Raw genomic sequence first — 25,454 nt, 5'->3', positions numbered from 1 at the left:
TGTCCTCCTATTGAAGTCTCATAGTCTGTCATTAGAAATTGCAACTACTTAAGAGTGTCCTGGCCCTAACCCTCTTTCCCCTACAAAATATAAAAAAAGGACTGTCAAAGAAAATTGACAGTGGCCTTGAAGGTTCCCATTGGACTTGAGGAGGTCTAACTAAAGTTAGCCGATTTTTTTCTGTATGATGTGAAAGATGATGTTACGCCGAGTAAATAGATACCTAATGTATCATGCTTTAAAATTGCGCACACTCGTGGTATGATGGCAAACTTCGGTACTTAAAAATCTCCATAGGAAAGACTTTAAATTTTTTTAAAGGTTAACTGTTTAGAGTTACAGAGAAGGTCTTGGGCCAAAATGATTGCTCTCGCTCTAATGTTCGTGGCGATATCTCACATGTGTGGTTTGAACGCTGTTTACATATGTGAGAGCGATGTACTTGCTGTATTTGCTTCTGCTTTATTTTTATTTATTTATTTTTTTTTTAAACTTTCCCTTTAATTTTTTTTTGATCACTTTTATTCCTATTGCAAGGAATGTAAATATCCCTTGTTACAGGAATAGTGCATGACAGGTCCTCTTTACAGAGAGATGTGACCCAACATCTCTCCATCTGGATCTCAGTCAGCTCTATGGTAAATGACCGCCACTGGGCGATTCAGTCTCCTGTTTACCGATCACACGGTAGTAACACCAGAGGGCAGCAGGAGGGGGAGGGGGGGCGCCGCCTGTAAAACAATCAAGCGACTGAACAATCGCTATGATTGTTTTTATTTTGCAGGGAATCGCCGTCAGAAAAAAAAGACATCTTAATGATGATGCTTGTAGCTGCACCCATCATTCACATATGTTCACTCAAATTTTTTTTATATTGTGAAAGATAATGTTATGCCGAATAAATTGATACCTAACATGTCACGCTTCAAAATTGTGCCCATTCTTGGAATGGCGTCAAACTTTGACCCATCATAAATCTCCATAGGCGACGTTTAAAAATGTCTACAGGTTACCAGTTTTGAGTTACAGAGGAGGTCTTTTGCGCGAATTATTGCTCCCGCTCTAACTATCGCGATGATACCTCACACATGTGGTTTGAACACCGTTTACATATGCGGGCGCGACTTACGTATGTGTTCGCTTCAGCGCGCGAGCACGGAGGGACGGGGCGCTTAAAAAAATTTTTTTCTTATTTATTTTACTGTTTATTTTTTATTTTTACACTGTCTCTTTAAAAAAAAAATTGGATCACTTTTATTCCTATTACAAGGAATGTGAATATCTCTTGTAATAGAATAAAAACATGACAGGTCCTCTTTAATGTGAGATCTAGGGTCAAAAAGACCTCAGATTTCACATTTGCACTTAAAAGCAATAAAAAAAAAGTATTTTTTTTAAAAATAAAAATAAAAAATGGCCCTTTAAGGCCGTTGGGCAGAAGTGATGTTTGAGTCGAGTGGGGGCCATCATTCCCTCACTCGACTTAGTGCCTCAGAGGGGAAAGGATTGGATTGTCTCCGCCGCTGCCGACGGCTCCAGTAAGCAGCGGAGACGTCCGGAACAGCAGCGGGAGGAGGGTGGGCACCTCTCCTGCCGCCGATTAAAAGTGATCTGGCGGCGAATCCGCTACAAAGACCACTTTTATCTGAAAACGGACCGCCCGCCGTTTAAGAATATACCGGGGTTACGGCATCTATCTGTATTCAACGTCAAAATACCGATGTATAACGACGGCAGGCGGTCCGGAAGTGGTTGGTTGTAAACCCTCACATATACCCAGTGAAGTGAACAGCCTCAGATGATACACAGAGATGAAACAAATCTCCTTACATAAGTTTTACATGTATATCAGCTGTCTTCAGCTTGCTGTATTCTTCAGAATTCTTACATCAGGTTAGAATTTTCACTTCCTCATTCAGCACCACGTGTGGATTCTTGGTCAACACTGGGAGACGGCTGATTGGAGGAAAGGCACCCCCCCCACTCCACATAGGTAGAAGACTGAAGATACTTTAAGAGCTATGCTGTAACAAGACAAGCTCTCTGCTAATCTGTTTATAGCAACCTCCTACGACACACATTTTCAGCTGCCTTTATCTCCCGTCTCCGAGAACTTGTCAGAAGTTATCATGCTGATAACAGAAGAAACGAGCAGCATAAAGACACTGGACTTTGGAGAGAGATAAGAAAACACTACAGATATATGTGCCCAGGTCAAATTTCATTAAATAGGTTTACATCCATTTTAAGGCATTCTTTAGTTCCCTGCCAGGCCCCCAACCTGGGGATTGGCTAAAGGCCCCTAAATATTTAAAGACAACTCCTCCTAGCTTCCACCCACTATCTTCCAGAACATTCTCCAACATTCTAGAAACAGGGGGAGGCACCAGAGAGCTGCTAGGGTGAGTCATCCAGCCCTGGCCTCTAATAACCCTGACCCAGATTCAGTGACTCAGGTTTATCCCTGGGCCAGACTATTGTTTGCTTACTCCCACTTCTAGTAACACACACTAGACGGTGATACATACACATCACCAAAGCCTCATGAGATGTTTGATCTGGGTATCATAGAAGGCTTTGGGCAAGCTGGGGGATGTCATTCTTGCCTGAGAAAGGTGGAAGCATGGCGTACGATGAGTTAAAAAAAGGAATTCTCCACCCCTTATAAAACAGTATTGCAATTTGCTGAAATCGGGCAGAAAAGGAATACGATAGCAGGAAGTGGTAGTAAAGGTCAAGGTCCACTTTAACTGATGCTGTTTTTTTCTCAGGGTAGATTTCCTGGTTGGCACAACAGTTGACCATGCAGTGTGTGTTCTGCTCAGTTGCAGATTTCTCACCACCCTGGTAATTGTTTGGCTTGAAAATAGTGGTCTCTTGAAACATCGTAGGCATGGGTCCAGGTGGCGCGAACAGCCGAGCATAGAAGTGAACAGCTGTACACGTTTGTACTTGGATATAAATGTGTTGTAGGCATCTGCATATCACTTATTCCCTGAATGCAGAATTTCCTGGCTAGTGGACTGCATCATGCAAGTGTATATGATGATGCATCAAAACATCTGCGTATATCCGAGTACAAGCCACCCGCGGCTCCTTGGATGAAGAAAATAGAAAATTCAAAAAATAGAATTTTTATGTCACACGATATTACAGAAAAAGTCTAGAAAACACAAAATTTAAGTAAAAAAACACTTAAAAATAATTATTGTAGGGGGCACAAAAACTTAATAAATTACCAAATTACCAAAATATAAAAAGCTGAGGCTGCACCGAGTAAATAGATATCCAACATGCCAAATCTTAAACATGTCAGTACCCTATATTTTTCATAGGCCATGGTTTAAAAGCCCCCTATAAGTCATCAGTTTAGCATTACGAAGGAGGTCTGGTGCTAGAATTATGGCTTGTTCTGTCATGTGCGGCGATATGTAACATGAATGTGTATGTGTATCGCAATCCAAGGAGCAAGAAATTGAGTGGGATTATAACGGTGCAGATATATAACTCAAACCAAAAATCATGGTTAAAATGTCAATATTTATTACTCGCATTTTAAAACAATATCGCCATTGAAAACATTTTTGTAACCCATAGACATAGTGGTCCTTAGTCTGCATAAAGCGGTATAGATAGAGGTCCCAACATGTTTCGCCTTTTAATTAGGCTTCCTCAGGGGATATTATCCGTTATAAGGTTATCCACTTTCTAATGAGTAAAGATAACACAATTACGTTTTATAACGTAACATTTATTACATAACTTTTACATATAATTTGTTGGCAAAAGCTTTTTTTAAACTTTTTTTTTTTTTTTTATATCATATACATATGTGTACTACATGCATGCCATTCCCACTGCTTACCCCACATATCTCCTTTGTGCTCCAGTGAATGTAATGCAATGCACATAACACTGCATTCCATTCTTTCCCGGCCTTGAGGGCCGGGGGAAATTGTGAATGGGGACCCGGAAGTGACGTCACATGGGTCAACAACTAGAAGGGGAGGAGAGCAAGTGTGCGTCCGCTTTCTTCCCTACCCTCTCCACCCAATATGCCAGTCCCGGGCCCACAGCTGGGCAACCGGGCCCGAGGTGTAGGGAGAATTCACGCGACAGCCCAGGTGCCTTGACGAAACTTGTGGTCGCCATGGTGATCTGGGATTTGTCGAGCCCTGGTACTCGGTATCAGCAAGTCTTATGCCACGTACACACGGGTGGACTTTACGGCAGACTTTGTCCGGTGGACTTTTTGATGGACTTCCTGAATGAACAGACTTGCCTACACACGATCAACCAAAGTCCAACGGATTCGTACGTGATGACGTACGGCCGGACTAAAACAAGGAAGTTCATAGCCAGTAGCCAATAGCTGCCCTAGCGTCGGTTTTTGTCCGTCGGACTAGCATACAGACGAGCGGACTTTTCGACCGGACTCGAGTCCGTCGGACAGATTTGAAACGTGTTTCATTTCTAGGTCCGTCAAACTTTTGAGAAAAAAAAGTCCGCTGGAGCCCACACACGATCGAATTGTCCGACAGACTCCGGTTCGCCGGACCATGTATGCCGTAAAGTCCGGTCGTGTGTACGCGGCATAAGACTGAAAGTATCAGTATTCATACTCGCCGGTAAAAAAACTGGTATCGGTGCAATCCTAACAAGTCACGTCATATGCGCACAATTATAACAATGGACCAAACCATCGGTGTATATCCAAGTACAAGAGTGTACGCTTCTATGGTCAGCTGTACATGCTACCTGTGGCTCCCCAGGCGTTGTATGCTAGCCCATATTTTCAGCCGCTAACCATTCGTGTGCATGAGACCTTAAACTGGTTATAAAGTCTAAACATTTTTTTACCTTAACCACTTCAGCCCCAGAAGATTTGGCTGCTGAATGACCAGGCCATTTTTTGCGATACGGCACTGCGTCGCTGACAATTGCGACGTCATGCGACGTTGCACCCAAACAAAATTGACGTCCTATTTCTCCCCACAAATAGAGCTTTCTTTTGGTGGTATTTGATCATCTCTGCGGTTTTTATTTTTTGCGCTATAAACAAAAAAAGCAACAATTTTGAAAAAAACACAATATTTTGTACTTTTTGCTATAATAAATATCCCCATTTTTTTTTTAAAAAAAAGCAAATTTTTTCTCAGTTTAGGCAAATAAGTATTCTTCTACATGTAGCGCTGGTAGATTTTTAATCTACCCCTTATGTGTAAATTTAGTGGGTCATCTGTTCTGTACATAGTTCAGTTTTAATCTATAGCTAAATTAGCTTCTGTTCCAGTCTTGGTTGTGTTGCGTGCAGTTCCACTCCGTCGCCTGTAGATTTCAGTGTCACTACAGACCGGAGCTGGAAAGCAACAGACTGAGGTGTATTGAGTGCTCTTCTTTCTCAGAAGTAACTCGGCAGAGGTTGTCCCCTGCGGTGCATTCTGGGAAGGGGTATTTAAGGGACAGACGCCATATTTCTTGGTCTCTTTCTTTCTACCTGCTGGCCCTCCTGGCCGACAGGTATGTGCTAGGAGTCCTACCTCGTGTTCCTCCGGGCCGGAGGACTGCGTTGCTGCAGCGTGTGGGTAGGCCCAGAGGTCTATCTGGGGCCTACCACTGCTGCTGCGGAGATGGTCGGTCCTGGGCTGTCTGTCCTGCGGGAAGAAGCTGAACAATTGAGAAAAATCCAGGGGAGGACCTGTCTTGGAAGGATCATGTGGAGTGCTGGTCTGGAGAGGGGCCTGGTGACTCAATTGGAAGACGCATCTTAAGTCAACCTACCACATAGTACTGCCAGGTCGGCTTAAAGGATCTGGTACTGTGTTGCTGTTCATCTAAAACTACTACGTCCTGTGGCAGAGGATCGTGCAGTTACTTTATTCTTCTCAAGTCTTTGGCAGAGACTTTTTCTTGTTCGTGCTATGCTCCGGCTGCTAGGTCAGTGAGAGAGGCCTATCCGGGTGGGCTAAAGATTAAATCCTGGACTGAAGGAATACTCGTCCTTAAGAAATTCAAGTACTTAAAGATCAAAGACAGAAAAGGTATTTGAACTTCCCTGGAACTCCCTCTCTACCTCTTTCCTACTACTTCTTTCGTTTATCTCCCATTAAAGCATTGGAAAAAGTACTAAAGTGACTGGTTCATACGTTGTGGATGCAAAGCTCAACATAGACTCTAGGTTCCTGATGTGGTGAAAATACAGGTAATGGGTGGCGGAAACAGCCCAATAAAAATCAGCAGCTCCACCGTGAGTTATTGCTACATACATATTTTTGGTAAAAAAAAAAAATCGCAATAAGCTTACAAAATAGGGCATAGATTTATAGCATTATTATTATTATTTTTTTTTTACTAGTAATAGCGGTGATCTGCGATTTTTATCAGGACTGCGACATTATGGCGGACACATCGGACACTTTTGACACATTTTTGGGGCCATTGACAATTATACAGCAATCAGTGCTATAAAAATGCATTGATTACTGTAAAAATGTCACTGGCAGGGAAGGGGTTAACACTAGGGGGCGCTCAAGGGGTTAACTGTGTTCCCTGTGCATGTTTCTAACTGTAGGGGGAGGGGACTGACCTAGAGCAAATGACAGATCGCGGTTCCTAGCTATTAGCCATCCTCCAGCGGCGCGCGCGACTGCTATCCCGCTTAAAGGAGCCAACGTATAGCTACGACGGCTCGCAGGATCGTGCCGACCTGCCGCAGTATAATGATGGCGGCTGGTTGGCAAGAGGTTACTGCATTCCTTGCATTAAGGTAAAAAATCTTTAGGTATCAGCATCGCCCCTCACCCGTCATATACTTACCTAAGTCCTCATTCGATCCTGCGCCGTGCACCTCAGCAGCACTTCCCTCCCCTCACTTCCGGGTCTCGCTGGCTTTGCTGGGGCACCGGTAGCCATTGGCTCCCAGTGCTGTCAATCAAAGTCAGTGACGAGGGGGTCGAGTCCCGCTGTCTGTGTCAATGGACGCAGCAGAGGGAGTCGGGTTCAAACACGCACGAGTCCCACCATAGAAAGTGTCTTGCCATGGGGGCACTGGCCAGAGAGGAGGGCCCAAGAGCGTCGGTGGGGGACAAGAAAAGAGGAGGTTCCCGGCCGCTCTGTGCGATTGCCATGTTTGTTTATTTTCATTTTATTTTATATATATACATTTAAAAATAAATAAAATATATATATATATATATATATATATATATATATATATATATATATATATATATATATATTTCTATCTATCTATCTATCTATCTATCTATCTATCTATCTATCTATCTATCTATATAGATAGATATATTTATATTTATTTATATATATATATATATATATATATATATATATTTATATATTTTATTTATTTATTTTTAAATGTACCTTTACAACCCCTTTAAAATGATATACCCCCTTGGGTAAACATAACTCTGAATTGTCATTAGTATATGTATAAAGATTTGATACAAATGTACGTTTTGCGTGCCTTTTGTGTGCTGATCTAATGTTAGAATAGAAGATTTAACCACTTCAAAAACGGGCACTACCCCCTCCTGCCCAGGCCAATTTTCAGCTTTCAGCGGTGTCACATGAATGACAATTGCGCGGTCATGCTACACTGTACCCATATGACATTTTTATCATTTCTTTTGGTGGTATTTAATCACCACTGGGTTTTTTACTTTTTGCTAAAAAAACAAAAAAGACTAAAACATTTTGAAAAAAAAAAAGCATTTTTCTTCGTTTCTGTTAGGCCTCTTTCACACGAGGGATCCGTATGTCCGTTTTTCATCCTTCCGTTTTTGGATGAAAAACGGACATACATTCATCCCTATGGAGCGTCGGATGTCAGCGGTGACATGTCCGCTGACATCCGACCCCGCTCCGATCCGAAAAGTGTAACGGAGGAAAAACCTACTTTTCCGTCCGTTTTCGGATCGGATCGGGTGACGACGGACACTACGGTCCGTCACCATCCGATCCCCACATAGGGGAGAGCGGCGCTCTGACAGGTCCGTGGCTGCACAGCGTGCAGCGATGGACCTGTCATCTTCCTGCTCAGCGGGGATCGGCGGAGCAATCCCCGCTGAGCAAGCGGGTGTTCATGGGGCGGATCATCACTGATCCGCCCCGTGAGAAAGAGCCCTTATAAAATTTTGCAAATAAACGAATGTTCTTCATAAATTTGGCCCAAAATTTATTCTGCTCCATTTCTTTGGTGAAAATAACACAAATCAGTGTATATTATTTAGTCTGTAGGAAAGTTATAGAGTCTGCAAACTATGGTTTATATCTGAAAATCGTTCAATCCTGATGTACTGATGGCCAATCTCATTTCTTGAGGCCCGAAATCGCCAGGAAAGCACAAATACCCCCCCCAAATTACCCCTTTTTGTAAAGTAGACAGTCCAAGGTATTTAGTAAGAGGCATTGAGAGTTTTTTGAAACTGTCTTTTTTTTTGTAATAATTTTTAGGAAAATTTGGAAATGAAAAAAAAGTTCACAATTTTTGTTTTTTTACATACTATCACTGGTGTATTACAGCGTCATCATATAACTGGTGTGGCAGTGATCAGGGAAACTGACTGGTGACAGTACGAAAAAAAAAAAAGTTATAATTTTATTTTTACATTGCTTTTCCTTTTTTTTTTACGATTATTTTTTTTTTCACACTGTGACCGGAGCCATGACTGTGACCATGTAACGTGGTACAACTCTGGGGAAGTGATCAGGATTTTTTTTTTTTTTACACATTGTTTGCTTATAGCAGTGAATTAAATTGCTATAAGCAAACATTTTACTGAATGAAAGATTCGGTTTGTTTTGTTGTGATTAGCTGTGATTGGCCAAAGCTAATCACATGGTACAGATGGGCTGTGATTGGCCCTGTTTGTACCATGTGATCACATTGACCAATTACAGCTAGCAACACAATTGTACACAATGGCTGGCATGAAAGGAAGCCATTTATTGTTTACAGCTGTCATGTGACCTGCTGTGATTCGTCGCGGCGGTCACTGATCAGTCATTGGCTGTGTCCCATGGACGCGGCCAGGGACAGATTGCGCCGCTGCGCATCTCCGTGATTGGCGCATCCAGACAGGTCCTCATATGATGTCCAGTCAGGATGGGAAAGCACCTGCCTGGCTGTCAATCTGCTATTGGCCGAGCAGGAACTGGTTAAAGGAGTTGTAAAGTCTTGGGGAGCTGCCCCCCAGAGCCCCCCTTTTACTTACCTGGACCCGATCGTTCCAGTGACGAGAACAAGCCCAGCAGCTCCAGCCGCTGTCTCCGATTCCTCATTGGATAGATTGATAGCAGCAGGAACCATTTGGATGGAGCCACCTTTTCTTGCTTGTTCTTTGATCTTAACCAACTTTGTTGCACTTTCCTACCTTTTGCTATCCTCAAGAAATAGCTGTTTGTTTCTCTATGTTAATGTGCAATGAGAATGACTTTAACATTACCGAACAGCTGCTGCACTTGCAGGGCTCTAATGAGGAAAGTGGCAGGGTCTGCATACCTTTAGACGTGATTTCCCTTTGGGAGTATCTTGCCAAAAATGGCATTTTTGTTGCAGGGGATGCCCAAAATCAGACTTGTTGATCTTAGTGCAGACTTGTGGGAAAATCAGTCAGCCAATCACACAAGCAGGAAATGACATCTCTGGAGGGCGTCCTGTACACCATCTGTGTACAGAACACCTCCAGATTGCCATATTGCATTTTACAGATAATTACAGAGCTGCACATTGCAAAGGAAAGATCATTTTCAATAACATTCAATTACAATATGACTTGTGTAGCAACTGTATACGATATATATATATATATATATATATAGATAGATAGATAGATAGATAGATAGATAGATAGATAGATAGATAGATAGATAGATAGATAGATAGATACCGTATATATTTATATTTATTTTTATTATTATTTTATTTATTTTATTTTATTATTTTTTATTATTATTTTATATATATATATATCTATCTATATCTATCTATCTATCTATCTATCTATCTATCTATCTATCTATCTATCTATCTATCTATCTATCTATCTATCTATATTTATATATATATATATATATATATATATATATATATATATATATATATATATATATATATATATATATATATATATATATATAAATATATATATATATATATATATATGCAGCAATAAGACTCAGATGGCAGTAGGAGCTCCCCTGATATGAGACCCTAGATTAAAAGGATGATGGGACATACTATGTACTATGTAAATTCTGTATAGTTCTATTTTAAATGGTTCCTGTAACAAATCCTTCATGAGGAACCTCATTTGGCTCTCATTTTGAAAGATTTCAGCCAAAGTTTTTTTCTGCATTTCTGGAACAGTTGAAAGTTCCCGCAGTAGGTGTCGTAGAGTGGTGTATTTGGCACCGAAGTTACAGGTGTCAGGTACGCGCCATGTTTTGTAGTGTTTGTTTATTGCGAGCGCATTGGAGGTACAAATGGAAAACGCAGGCAAAAAAAAAACCGTAAGCAAATCATATTAAAAACACAAATCACAGATAATCTGCTAATGCTGTTTCACTCCAGTGACAAGCTGTCATCTTCAGCTGAGCCTCTTATTACAAGTCTGCTCTGCAGAACTTTGCAGGAGTCAAAAGAAACAATTTATTCCAATAATGTTACCTGGATGAACCGCGCGGCCATATGGAGGCATCAAGCTTCTTTATTCATTTATTAATTTTGTGTGCAACATGCTAGCAAAAAGGGCAAAGTGCCAAACCCATTAAAAACCAGACTTAACCACTTGCTTACTGAGCACTTATACCCCCTTCCTGCCCCAGGCCAATCTTCTGTGGCACTTTGAATGCACTCTAAAGGTGTCCCAGGACACTAAAGTGTTTAGGTTTGGCTTGAAGAAAATGTGGTAAACCTAGCAGAGACTGTGAGCCAGGCCTTGTCCAACATCAGTGTCTGACCTCACATTCTGGAAGAATGGTCAAACATTCCCATAGACACACTTCTAAACCTTGTGGACGGCCTTCCCAGAAGAGTTGAAGCTGTTATAGCTGTAAAGGGTGGACCAACTCAATATTGAACCCTACGGACTAAGACTGGGAAAGCTCGTTTGGCTGGGCTTCTCCTATGGATCAGAGGTGTGCAATTCGTTTTGCACTCCTGTGACCCGTTTTCGGCAGAGAGCGGACTCTCTGCTGAAAACATTTTTTTTTGTGAAAAAGGGGGACTTACACTTTATAGAGAGGCCAGCAGGTGAGCCCAACAGACCCCACTTCAAACTATAGTTGTAGCACACCACATGAGTGCTATGGAGACCAGATTTCATTTCAGAACTTTTTCCACCTTTAATGTGACCTATAAACTGTACAACTCAGTTGAAAAACAAACTGAAATATTTTAGGGGGGAAGTAAAAATAAAAAACTAAAATAATATGGTTGCATAAGTGTGCACACCCTCTTATAACTGGGGGTGTAGCTGTGTTCAGAATTAAGCAATCACATTCAAACTCATGTTAAATAGGAGTCAGTACACACCTGCCATCATTTAAAGTGTCTCTGATTAACCCTAAATAAAGTTCAGCTGTTCTAGTAGGTCTTTCCTGACAGTTTCTTAGTCGCATCCTACAGCAAAAGCCAAGGCCCACAGAGAGCTTCCCAAGCATCCAAGGGATCTCATTGTTAAAAGGTATCAGTCAGGAGAAGGGTACAAAAGAATTTCCAAGGCATTAGATATACCATGGAACACAGTGAAGTCATCATCAAGTGGAGAAAATCTGGCACAACAGTGACATTACCAAGAACTGGACGTCCTTCCAAAATTATTGAATAGACGAGAAGAAAATTGGTCAGGGAGGTTGCCAAAAGGCCTACAGCAACATTAAAGGAGCTGCAGGAATATCTGGCAAGTACTGGCTGTGTGGTACAACAATCTCCCATATTCTTCATATGTTTGGGCTATGGGATAGAGTGGCAAGACGAAAGCCTTTTCTTATGAAGAAAAACATCCAAGCCTGGCTAAATTTTGCAAAAAAAAAAGTCTCCCAAAAGCATGTGGGAAAATGTATTATGGTCTGATGAAACCAAGGTTGAACTTTTTGGCCATAATTCCAAAAGATATGTTTGGCGCAAAAACAACACTGCACATCACTAAAGAACACCATACCCACCGTGAAGCATGGTGGTGGCAGCATCCTGCTTTGGGGCTGTTTTCGTCAGCTGGAACAAGGGCCTTAGTCAAGGTAGAGGGAATTATGAACAGTTCCAAATACCAGTCAATATTTGCACAAAACCTTCAGGCTTCTGCTAGAAAGCTCAACATAAATAGGAACTTCAACGTTTAGCATAACTATGACCCAAAGCATACATCCAAATCAACAAAGGAATGGCTTCACCAGAAGAAGATTAAAGTTTTGGAATGGCCCAGCCAGAGCTCAGACCCGAATCCCATTGAAAATCTGTGCGGTGATCTGAAGAGGGCTGTGCACAGGAGATGCCCTCGCAATCTGACAGATTTGGAGTGTCAATGCAAAAAAGAGTGGGCAAATATTGCCAAGTCAAGATGTGCCATGCTGATAGACTCATACCCAAAAAGACCGAGGGCTGAACTAAAATCAAAAGGTGCTTCAACTAAGTATTAGTTGTGCACACTTATGCAACCATATTATTTTTTTATTTTTTTTATTTTTTACTTCACTTCACTTAAAAGATTTCAGTTTGTTCTTCAACTGAGTTGTACAGTTCATAGGTCACTTTAAAAGTGGAAAAAATTCTGAAATGATTTATCTTTGTCCCATTTTTTTACATCACAGAAACCTGATGTGTGTGTGTGTGTATATATATATATATATATATACACACACACACACACACACACACACAGTGTGTATAGAAAAGAATCACCCAATGCTCTTCTGGAAGAATGGTCAAACATTCCCATAGACACACTCCTAAACCTTGTGGACGGCCTTCCCAGAAGAGTTGAAGCTGTTATAGCTGTAAAGGGTGGGCCAACTCAATATTGAACCCTACGGACTAAGACTGGGATGCCATTAAAGTTCATTTAAAGGCAGGTGTACCAATACTTTTGAAAATATAGTGTGTGTATGTATATATATATAGATGTTGCTGGGTTTTTGTGACCTTTCAGGATCCCTGAAGCAGGTGGGAACTTTGAACCCTGTCGTGGGACAGGTTTATGCTGGTGGTGAGCCGAATCTTTGTTCCTGTACCAGAAGTGTAAGGACTGTTTTTTTTTTTGGTTTATGCTGAACCAAAGATACTTTGCCTACCTTTAAGAAATAAAAAAACTGTTTGCTTTTCCCAAGACGGCTGGCTAGTGATTCGGACCCCCAAAGTATCACAATCTATAAAATGAATGTATATATAGTTTGTGAAATGGTATATGATTGCTATGAATGCCTTTAGGTACTCTGCATCAATAAATTACCAGCCTTTTCAATCGAATTCAAAGAGATGGCATCGGGGGGGAGGGGGGGAGCCTTTAATGGTTCTGCTATGGGGCCCCAACTTACGTAGTTACCACGTATAATTGAAATATAACTTATGGCTGGGTTGATTGGTATAGACTACTCCACATTGTTACTCTCTGGAATATTAAACGCTTTTCTGCGCCTTCCTCCCTGGAACGATTCTCCAGGAAAGATCAGCTATCACGGCTAATCTTGATTTACATAGATGTGTGTCACGCGCCTTTGTGGGAAGGAAAAGAAACATTATTTGCATGATCACTATTTGCAAAGATAAAACCCTGAGTACATCGTGTGGGGGAGGTTGTGTGTTTTGTTTAAGTAGAGCTGAATCATCTTTAGTCCAAAAATATGTCTAGAAACACATGTTTCTGCAGCTCGGGTTCCACTTGTAAAATAACACAAAAAACAAAAAAAACAAGACGAGGGCTGTGAAGGGGGGATGTGCATTCTCCGAGTCTTAGGGAGAAAATTCAGACTACAGGTAAAAACAATTCTCTGACTGCTGAAACATTGCTACTGCTTAAAATAATAATAAATCCTCAAAATTAACATTCCCCAGTAAACTATTTGCTAAAATTCTTACCCCAGCACTTGCAGTTTACAACTCTGTACGTAGTGCACAGCTGAACCCTGCACTTCATATGTAACACACCTGAACCCTGCACTCTGTATGCAGTGCACACTTGAACCCTGCACTCTGTATGTAGTGCACACTTGAACTCTGCCCTCTGTATGCAGTGTACACTTGAACCCTGCACTCTGTACGTAGTGCACAGCTGAACCCTGCACTTCATACGTAACACACCTGAACCCTGCACTCTGTATGCAGCGCACACTTGAACCCTGCACTCTGTATGTAGTGCACACTTGAACTCTGTACGTAGCACACATCTGAACCCTGCACTCTGTATGCAGCGCACGCTTGAACCCTGTACTCTGTATGTAGTGCACACTTTAACTCTGTACGTAGCACAAACCTGAACCCTGCCCTCTGTATGCAATGCACACTTGAACCCTGCACTCTGTAATTAAAGCACTCCTGGTATTTTATGCCCCTTTAAGACCGTCCCACTGTTTAATGCAGGAGGTGCTACCGCTGCCTCCTGAATGTGTTTTTTTTTTTTTTTTTCCAGCCGTATGGGAATTTTACATTGTAACACCACGTCACGACTGCAAGCCAAGCATTTGGCTTGTGGCTGCTGCGCAGCCTCATTGAGCTCAATAGGCAAGTTTGACAGGCGATGCTGCCTGTGAAACTTGACATGTCGAGTGAAAATTGCCGCACTATGTAGCTAACCATCAAGGTCGTGGCAATGTGTACTCAGCCAAGTAGCTGCTGTGTTCATTTAGAGGTAGGTGTTCAGGGAGCGGTTCTGTTTAATCATCCTCTTTTAAGCCACTCCCACTATTAGACGCAATCTGGTCATGCCGATTGCTCACTTTGGCACGCATAACAGAACTTGCTTTGCAACTGTATCCCAGCAGGATGGCTGATCGTTTGTCATGCTGTGTTGACGTTTTACATGTAAATCAGGCCAATTACCTGTTCTGGGTATTGAGTTTACAGATTGTGTTTATACTGTTTAACCTCTTCCTGCCCGTGTGACATCATGTGACATCCTCAGGTTGAAGTAGTTATACCGGGGCGATACCTGCACCTGGTGGCAATATCCTGGTATGAACATTTTCAGCTGGCGATTCTCTCCACCCCCCCACCCCACTTTGCCTTCCGATCGCGCAGCCTGGGAGGGACGCGACCGGCGGCAATGGCGGCACTACACCGGGAGAGGAATTTACATTGCTCCTCCCTCTCTGTGACCCCGGAAACCAGAAGCGACAAGGCTTAGTCATAGCTACCAGCTGTCCCTGATTTAGAACAAAGTCCCTCTGTCCCTCATTTCTCCTCATTTGTCCCTCATTTTGGTCTGATCCATATAGTTGTATATAAAATGCACTTTTTATCTATCAAAAAGTGTTTTCCAGTGCTAAACCTTTCATCTGATTTCTGAATTGCTGCATTTGTAAATTCCAAAAGCCAATATAAAGGAATAGTAGTGGTAAAAAAAAGCACTTCTGGGTTTAACCAATCTTGTTTTTTTGGACAATTCTCCTTTAAGGGGGCGTGGCAAGGGGTGTGTCCTATCCCTACATACTTTTCCCGATAGGTGTCCCTCATTCCCATCTCAAAAAGTTGGGAGGTATGCATTCAGTCACTTCCGGTTTCGGCTCTTTGTTTACCTAGCCGTTACCGGCCAGGAAAGCAGCCGATCAGATCGATCTGTGTCTGATCGGCTGCATTGGAGCCCAGAGGAGAGATTTGGGGTCTAATAGACCTCAGATCTCTCCATAAAGAGGACCTGTCATGGCCCATGCTATCACAAGGGATGTTGTTCATCTCTTGTGATAGCAAAAAAGTTGACCAAAAAAAAAACGTTAAAAGGATAGTTCACCTTTACAAAAAACTTGCCCATGCAGGTAAGGGGTGTTTGTAGATTAATGACTCCCGGACCGGCTCACGCCGATATACGGCGGCACTTTGAAGAGGAATATCGTTGTTATGGCAGCAGCTAGCTACCGTAACCGCGGTATCCTCTTCTTCGGTGAGCGGTCCGGTTTCAGTTAAAAGTGGTCTCTGCGGCGGATTCGCCGCAAGATCACTTTTATCTGTGGCGGTAGAGGGGCCTCTCTTCTCCCACCACACTCAGGAGCCCTCCGCCGCTTACCGGAGCCGCCGGCAGCGATTGGGTCCTGTCCCCTCTGTGGTATGGAGCTGAGTGAGGATCAGATGCCCCCCACCCGTCTCCATACCATTGCAGGGTGGAAGCGACGTCAAATTGTCACTTCCACCCATAGCTCTTAAAGGGAAATTTTTTTTTTTTAAATTACATTTTTTTTATTGCATTTTAGTGTAATTATGAGATCTGAGGTCTTTTTGACCCCAGATCTCATATTTAAGAGGTCCTGTCATGCTCTTTTTCTATTACAAAGGATGTTTACATTTTTTGTAATAGGAATAAAAGTGACAACATTTTTTTTAAAAAAGAAGAGTGTAAAAATAAAAAATAAAAAGTAAAAAAAAAAAAAAAATGTTTTAACGCGTCCCGTCCCGCCGTGCTCATGCGCAGAAGTGAATGCATGCGTGAGTAGTGCCCGAATATGAAAACGGTGTTCAAACCACACATGTGAGGTATCACCGCGATCGGTAGTGCGAGAGCAATAATTCTAGTACTAGACCTCGTCCGTAACTCAAAACATGCAACCTGTAGAATTTTTTTAAACATCGCCAATGGAGATTTTCAAAGGTAAAAGTTTGTCTCCATTCCACAATTTTGAAGTGTGACATGTTGGGTATCAATTTACTCAGTGTAACATCATCTTTCACAATATAAAAAAAAAATGGGCTAACTTTACTATTGTCTTATTTTTAATTAAAAAAAGTGTATTTTTTCCAAAAAAATGTAAGACCGCTGCACAAATACGGTGTGACAGAAAGTATTGCAACGACCGCCATTTTATTCTCTAGGGTGTTATAAAGAAAACAATATATAATGTTTGGCACACGAGGGAAAGGGGGCAAAAAAGGGAAGTGGGACTTTATATGAAACAAGACACTTGGGGTAGATAAAACCAATCAATATAGTAAAATAACAATAATAATTTATTGGTAACACAGAGGGAGGTAGTACAGTAGATAAATTTATGGTAAATCAATATGTAATTAGAAGAATTAAAAGGTATGATAATGACATAACACAATAAAATTCATAATACAGTAGCATTGTTACACATGATTAATAATAAACTAGCAGTACATTCCGAAGTGTGTATACAGTAATAACCAGTAAATTTAATTGATGATTTAGAGAGATCAAACCCATAGTAGAATCATGGTCATTGGGGCATAGCATCCAATAGTAAAAATCTCGACGCGTTTCTCTTCCCTTTTTACTATCAATTACCATTAATCTATATTATATTACTTACTACAGGTACCCCCTATACATAGCTGCTCCTGATGAGTGGAAATAATCCACAAAACGCGTCGAGATTTTTACTATTGGATGCTATGCCCCAATGACCATGATTCTACTATGGGTTTGATCTCTCCAAATCATCAATTAAATTTACTGGTTATTACTGTATACACACTTTGGAATGTACTGCTAGTTTAATATTAATCATGTGTAACAATGCTACTGTACTATGAATTTTATTGTGTTATGTCATTATCATACCTTTTAATTCTTCTAATTACATATTGATTTACCATTAATTTATCTACTGTACTACCTCCCTCTGTGTTACCAATAAATTATTATTGCTATTTTACTATATTGATTGGTTTTATCTACCCCAAGTGTCTTGTTTCATATAAAGTCCCACTTCCCTTTTTTGCCCCCTTTCCCTCTTGTGCCAAATTATCGGGGATGGAGTCCTGTTTACCGGATGGTCACGGCTCATATAAAGTCCCACCCATATATATTTCCTATAATATATAATGTTTGATTCTAAGTAATTTTCTAGCAAAAAAAAAAAATTAATGATTTTAACTTTTAAACACCAAATCTCAGAAAGAGGCTCGGTCCTTAAGTGGTTAAAACAAACTGTGCAGCTCTGACTAAAGATGAATAATACCCTACTATAGGAATACAAGTGATCAAAAAAAAAAAATTTAAAGGGACAGTGTAAAAATAAAAAGTAAAATAAAGAAGAAACATTTTTTTTTTAAGTGCCCCCATCCCTCCGTGCTCACACACAGAAGCGAACGCATACATAAGTTGCACAAGCATATATAAATGGTATTCGTACCCCACGTGTGCGAGCAATAATTCTAGTCCTAGACCTCCTCTGTAACTCTCAACAGTTAACCTGTAAAGGCATTTAAAGCGTCGCCTATGGAGATTTTTAAGTACCATCCTTTGTCACCATTTAACGAGCATGTAAAGCGTGACATGTTGGGTATCTACTTACTCAGCGTAACATCATCTTCCACATTTTACAAAAAAATTAGGTTAAATATTGTGTTTTTTTTTTTTTTTATTCATTAAGGTGTATTTTTTCCAAGAAAATTGCATTTGCAAAACCGCTGCGCAAATACGACAAGTATGACATAAAGAATTGCAACAATCGATATTTTATTCCCTAGGGTCTTTGCTAAAAAAATATATATAATGTTTGGGGCTTCTAAGTAATTTTCCAGCAAAAAAAAAAATACTGATTTAAACTTGTAAACAAAAAGTGCCAGAAAAAGCGTTGGTCTTCATATGACATGACTTTTAAAGAGTAACTCCACTTTTTTTGCAAAAAAAAACAAAAAAAAAACATTCCCCTCTGGGTGATCTATGTACATTTCAGGGATTTTAACATACTTTGTTGCAGAATCCTATCTTTTTGTTACTCTGAAGAAATTCCTGTGTCCCATGTGGAAAGTATATCTAATGGGAGTGGTTTCATAATTATCAACCAGCTGCTGCACTTGCAGGGCTCTAATGCAGAAAGTGGCAGGGTCTGCATCCCTTTAGATGTGATTTCCTATTGGGAGTATCTCACCAAAAATTACATTCCTGTTGCAGGGCATGCCGGAAGTATCTTAGTGCAGACTTCTGGGAAAATCAGTGGGCCAATCACACAAGCAGGAAATGATGTTTCTGGGGGGCGTTGTCTACACATTCTGTGTACAGAACGTCTCCAGGTGGCCATATTGCATTTTACAGAAAATGACAGAGCTGCAGATTGAAAAGGAAAGATCATTTTTAATAACATTCAATATGACTTGTGTTGCAATTGTAATGTTTTATTTATATATATATATACACAGTATCTCACAAAAGTGAGTACACCCCTCACATATTTGTAAATATTTTATTATATCTTTTCATGTGACAACACTGAAGAAATGACACTTTGCTACAATGTAATGTAGTGAGTGTACAGCTTGTATAACAGTGTAAATTTGCTGTCCCCTCAAAATAACTCAACACACAGCCATTAATTAATTAACCATGAATGCCAACATGTACTGTAATATACTGAAGCAGAGCATGATCCCCTCCCTTCAGAGACTGGGCCGCAGGGCAGTATTCCAAAATAACGACCCCAAACACACCTCCAAGACGACCACTGCCTTGCTAAAGAAGCTGAGGGTAAAGGTGATGGACTGGCCAAGCATGTCTCCAGACCTAATCCTATTGAACATCTGTGGGACATCCTCAAACGGAAGGTGGAGGAGCGCAAGGTCTCTAACATCCACCAGCTCTGTGATGTCATCATGGAGGAGGGGAAGAGGACTCCAGTGACAACCTGTGAAGCTCTGGTGAACTCCATGCCCAAGAGGGTTAAGGCAGTGCTGGAAAATAATGGTGGCCACACAAAATATTGACACTTTGGGCCCAATTTGGACATTTTCACTTAGGGGTGTACTCACTTTTGTTGCCAGCGGTTTAGACATTAATGGCTGTGTGTTGAGTTATTTTGAGGGGACAGCAAATTTACACTGTTATACAAGCTGTACACTCACTACTTTACATTGTAGCAAAGTGTCATTTCTTCAGTGTTGTCACATGAAAAGATAAAATATTTACAAAAATGTGAGGAGTGTACTCACTTTTGTGAGATACTGTATATATATATACAGTATACATATACAAAAAAATAGCAAAAAAAAATATATATATATATTTAAGTTGCTATTTTTTTCCCCACAAAAGTGGAGTTATCCTTTAAGTAAATAAATGTCTTTAAATAGATACCTTCATATTTAGTATCTGTTTTCTGTTGCAGAGCTCATACACAACAATCCATCCCTGACTTTGCTTCCAGCTTATTGCCAACCTGGGGCTTTGGCTCCCTAGGGCATACTGTTGATATATATAGGCTCTGGAAAGTGACAGACAGCGAGATCTCGGGGAGCAATCACTGAAAACTAAAATGTGGTGAGACATTGACAAACATACACAGAGCTCATTAAATGGCGCTTCACATGTAGTCCAGGATGGGCGATCTTCAACATTCAAGCTATTTGGGGATTTAAAGATCCCAGAACCCACTGTCAGCCATGAATGGTGCTATGTGCACAATGATGTAGCTTTGCAAAAACAATATAAAAAACAGTGTTTCCTTAACAATGGCAACCAGTTCAGCTCACATTCTTTACCCTAGAAGCACTTGGATTCTATTGGGTTGCTATGATGACACCTGGGCTCCATTTGGTTGTGAAGATGACATATGGATTCATATCTGGTTGCTAAGATGACACCTAGATTCCAATTGGATTCTAAGATGACATCTGGATTCTACTTGGTTGCTAAGATGATACCTGGCTTCTACTTGGTTGCTAGGATGACACCGGGATTCTACTTGGTTGCTAAGATGATATCTGGCTTCTACTTGGTTGCTAAGATGATACCTGGCTTCTACTTGGTTGCTAGGATGACACCTGGATTCTACTTGGTTGCTAAGATGATATCTGGCTTCTACTTGGTTGCTAGGATGACACCGGGATTCTACTTGGTTGCTAAGATGATACCTGTATTCTATTCGGTTGCTAAGATGACACCTAGATTTTACTTGGCGGCTTCCTGACAACTGAATTGTATTTTGTTGCTAAGATGACACCTGAATTCTACTTGGTTGCTAAGATAGCAACCAGGTGGAATCCAGGTATCATTTTAACAACCAAGTAGAATGCAGGTGTCAAGATGATACCTGTATTCTATTAGGTTGCTAAGATGAAACCTAGATTTTACTTGGTTGCTAAGATGACACCTGGAATCTACTTGGTTGCTAAGATGGTACCTGTATTCTATTAGGTTGCTAAGATGATACCAGTATTTAATTTGGTTGATAAGATGATACCTAGATTTTATTTGGAGGCTTACTGACAACTGGATAAGATGACACCTTGATTCTACTTGGTTGCTAAGATGACACCTGGATTCTACTTGGTTGCTAAGATGACACCTGGATTGTACTTGGTTGCTAAGATGGTACCTGTATTCTATTACGTTGCTAAGATGACACCTAGACTTTATTTGGAGGCTTCCTGACAACTGGATTGTATTTTGTTGCTAAGATAACACCTAGACTTTATTTGGATGCTAAGGTTGCCAGCTGTCACAGCCGTTCTGTAGTAATCGTGGTGAATGTAAATACTAAACACTCCCATGTTTTAACAAGTCTACTGGAAGTTGTCTTGACATGCTATCTGTAGAAGCCCCTTTTAAGAACGGCTGTGGCAGCTGGAAATTTGAAGATGGATGTAAAGTCCCTTCAAAAGCTGGAGACAGTACGTCTTTACGTTCTGACAAACGCGTCAACGTAGGCTGCACCTGTGAGAGTGGAGCTTGAAGACCAGTCAGTCCCATCCCCCCACAGTTAGAAGCACCTCCCTGGGAACACATTTAACCCCTTGATCGCACCCTAGTGTCAACCCTTTCCTGCCAGTGATATTTACACAGTATTCAGTGCATTTTTATAGCACTGATCGCTGTATAAATGTCAATGGTCCCAAAAATGTGTCAAAAGTGTCTGATCTGTCCGCCGCAATATCGCAGCCCCACTAAAAAACGCAGATTGCCGCCATTACTAGTGAAAAAAAAATTAAAAAAATAAAAATGCCATAAATCAATCCCCCATTTTGTAGACGCTATAACTTTTGCGCAAACTAATCAATATACGCTTATTGAATTTTTTTTACCAAAAATATGTAGAAGAATACATATTGGCCTAAACTGATGAAGAATTTTTTTTTTGTTATTTTTTTTCTTGGATATTTATTATAGCAAAAAGTAAAAAATATTGTTTTTGTTTTTCAAAATTGTCGCTCTTTTTTTGTTTTTAGCGCAAAAAATAAAAAACTCAGGAGGTAATGAAATACCACCAAAAGAAATCTTTATTTGCGGGGAAAAAAGGACATAAATTTTGTTTGGGTACAACATTGCACGTCCGCGCAATTGTCAGTTATAGAGACACAGTGCCGTATTGCAAAAAATGGCCTGGTCATTAAGAGGGCAATTCCGTCCGGTCCTTAAGTGGTTAAACTGACCTCATTTACAGACATAAGTTTGTCCCTTTGATCTAAAAGAACCAAATGATACAATGTTTCTTTTTAGCGATGTTGTGAGAAACTTGGCAGGCTGCCTGGTTTTGTTTTTCGACAGCTGTCGGCTTGAGCAGAGAACTCTCTGCACTAAATCGAGGAAATGCTTTTTTAAGATCAGGAGGGGGGTAGAATCGCAATCTCGATTCTTTAACGATTACTCGTTAAAGAATCGATTACGATTACTCGTTAAAGACACCAATGATAGTGCCCCATCATTGGTGTCTAACTGACACCAATGATGGGGCACTATTCCTCCCACTGACCTCAAAGATGGAGCACTATTCATCAGACCTTAATCCTATAGATAATTTATGGAGGGAGCTGAAACTTCGAGTTGCCAAGCAACAGCCAAAAAACCTTAAGGATTTAGAGAAGATCTGTAAAGAAGAGTGGACCACAATCCCTCCCGAGATGTGTGAAAACCTGGTCACCAACTACAAGAAACATCTTACCTCTGTGCTTGCCAACAAGGGTTTCTCCAACAAGTACTAAGTCATGTTTTGCTTGGGGATCAAATACTTATGCCGCGTACACACGGTCGGACTTTTCGTCTACAAAAGTCCAACGGACGCTGACGGACTAAAGCTGGCTGGTAATCCGATCGTGTGTGGGCTTCTCCGGACTTTCAACTGACTTTTTCAGCCTCAAATCCGACGGACTTTAGATTTGAAACATGCTTCAAATCTTTCCGACGGACTCGAGTCCGGTCGAAAAATCCGCTCGTCTGTATGCTAGTCTGACGGACAAAAACCCACGCTAGGGCAGCTATTGGCTACTGGCTATCAACTTCCTTATTTTAGTCCGGTGTACGTCATCACGTAAGAATTCGACGGACTTTTGTGTGATCGTGTGTAGGCAAGTCCGTTCGTTAGAAAGTCCGCCGCAAGTCCGTCGAAAGTCCGTCGAAAGTCTGTCGGACAGGCTGTCGGACTTTTGTAGCTGAAAAGTCCGACCGTGTGTACGCGGCATTATTTTACTCAATTTATAAAATTTGTATCATGTGCTTTTTTTGGATTTTGGGTTGATATTCTGTCTCTATCATTTAAAATACACCTATGATAAAAATGATAGACCCTTCATTTCTTTGTAAGTGGGCAAACTTACAAAATCTACAGGGGATCGAATAATTATCCCCCCCCCCCGTAAGTACCGGAAAATACAAGTTCACTTTGAAGGCCAGGTCACACTTGCTATCCTGCCTCTAACTAAATTCCAACTTTCCTGCCAGCCAATTTTCTGCAGAGCCCTGCAAGGAAGCAGCATTGAAAACTTTTGCTGGTTCGGCCACTGATAACGTGTCACAATAAAAGAAAGTAAGTAGTCTAAGCGGTTTTGTTTGCGGGCGAGTTGTGAACTGATCGCTAGTGTGACACGCTAAAAAAAAATAAAGTCATGTGCTTTAAATTGCCTCCTTGAAATAACACCGGGATATATATAGATCCGCTAATAATATTCCTTTCCTTTATTGCAGGTGCAACACATTCTCCTCATGAAGAAGATTACAGCGGATGTAGAGCGGGAGGAAATTCGGCTAATTAAAGGCTTTAAATAATGTCAATTTTCTTTTAAGTTCTCCTTAATGTGAGGAAAAATAATAAGCTTGTTCCAGGCAGAAGTAGACAAGAGAATCAGTCATTTAATATCAGTGGAGTAGTTAGTGCTTGTAAGCAGCAGTTGGGACTCTATGGAACTGCATCCTCCAGGTTTCCAAGAATCCATCCAAGGTCTTTTTTTGGCCGAACCTGTTGTCCTTACGTCATCCCAGTTCCGGATTGTGGAGTTTAGAGCTAGCTGACTCACGAGCCATAGAGTCCGATTCTTGTGAGCTCTGCCAAGTCTTGCCGAAAAATAAAGACGCCATCTGATCGTTGGAATCCTTCAAGGCTTCGCGCAGTGTTTTAATTCCCATTAAAAAGATGTCATGCCTCCCCCCCCCCCCCCCCCCCGTAAATTCAACCTATAAGTTGTCTACTTGTTTGTCATATTGTAATCTAGTAGGTTTCAAAGTTTTGGAATTCTACATTGTTTGTATATAGCTTTTCATTTACCAATCTATTGATTTTACTGTAAAATAAAGGTTCTTGTAAGACGTGACCCTAGACGTTATTGCTGGCGACAGTGACGGATTTTTAAAGCTGAACTCCGGCCCTGGAGACTCAGCACCACATGCAAAATTACTGTACAAAGTAAGGTCCGTTGGCATGGACCATAGGGTGAGTACATGGATTGAAAACTGGCTACAAGGGGTTCAGAGGGTGGTGATAAATGGGGAGTACTCAGAATGGTCAGGGGTGGGTAGTGGGGTTCCCCAGGGTTCTGTGCTTGGACCAATCCTATTTAATTTGTTCATAAACGTCCTGGAGGATGGGATAAACAGTTCAATCTCTGTATTTGTGGACGATACTAAGCTAAGCAGGACAATAACTTCTCAGCGGGATGTGGAAACCTTGCAAAAAGATCTGAACAAATTAATGGGGTGGGCGACTACATGGCAAATGAGGTTCAATGTAGAAAAATGTAAAATAATGCATTTGGGTGGAAAAAAATATGAATGCAATCTATAGACTGGGGGGAGAACCTCTGGGGGAATCTAGGATGGAAAAGGACCTGGGGGTCCTAGTAGATGATAGGCTCAGCAATGGCATGCAATGCCAAGCTGCTGCTAACAAAGCAAACAGAATATTGGCATTAAAAAGGGGATCAACTCCAGAGATAAAACGATAATTCTCCCGCTCTACAAGACTCTGGTCCGGTCTCACCTGGAGTATGCTGTCCAGTTCTGGGCACCAGTCCTCAGGAAGGATGTACTGGAAATGGAGCGAGTACAAAGAAGAGCAACAAA

The 25,454-nt window shown here is 41.0% G+C and overlaps 1 protein-coding gene across 1 annotated transcript in view; it reads left to right on the top strand.

Moving 5' to 3' along the window:
• The window catches only part of LBHD2 (LBH domain containing 2), a 55,728-nt gene extending 31,022 nt beyond the window's left edge, over positions 1-24,706 (top strand). The window contains exon 4 of the mRNA XM_073610422.1: positions 24,084-24,706. Within this exon, the coding sequence (XP_073466523.1) occupies positions 24,084-24,151 (68 nt within the window). The 3' untranslated portion in view covers positions 24,152-24,706. The remainder of the gene's footprint in view (positions 1-24,083) is intronic.
• Positions 24,707-25,454: the final 748 nt, after the last annotated feature.

The sequence above is a fragment of the Aquarana catesbeiana genome, linkage group LG13, assembly GCF_042186555.1.
Source record: "Aquarana catesbeiana isolate 2022-GZ linkage group LG13, ASM4218655v1, whole genome shotgun sequence".
In the NCBI taxonomy this organism is placed as follows: domain Eukaryota; kingdom Metazoa; phylum Chordata; class Amphibia; order Anura; family Ranidae; genus Aquarana; species Aquarana catesbeiana.
This window is presented reverse-complemented; position numbering and strand designations above follow the sequence as displayed.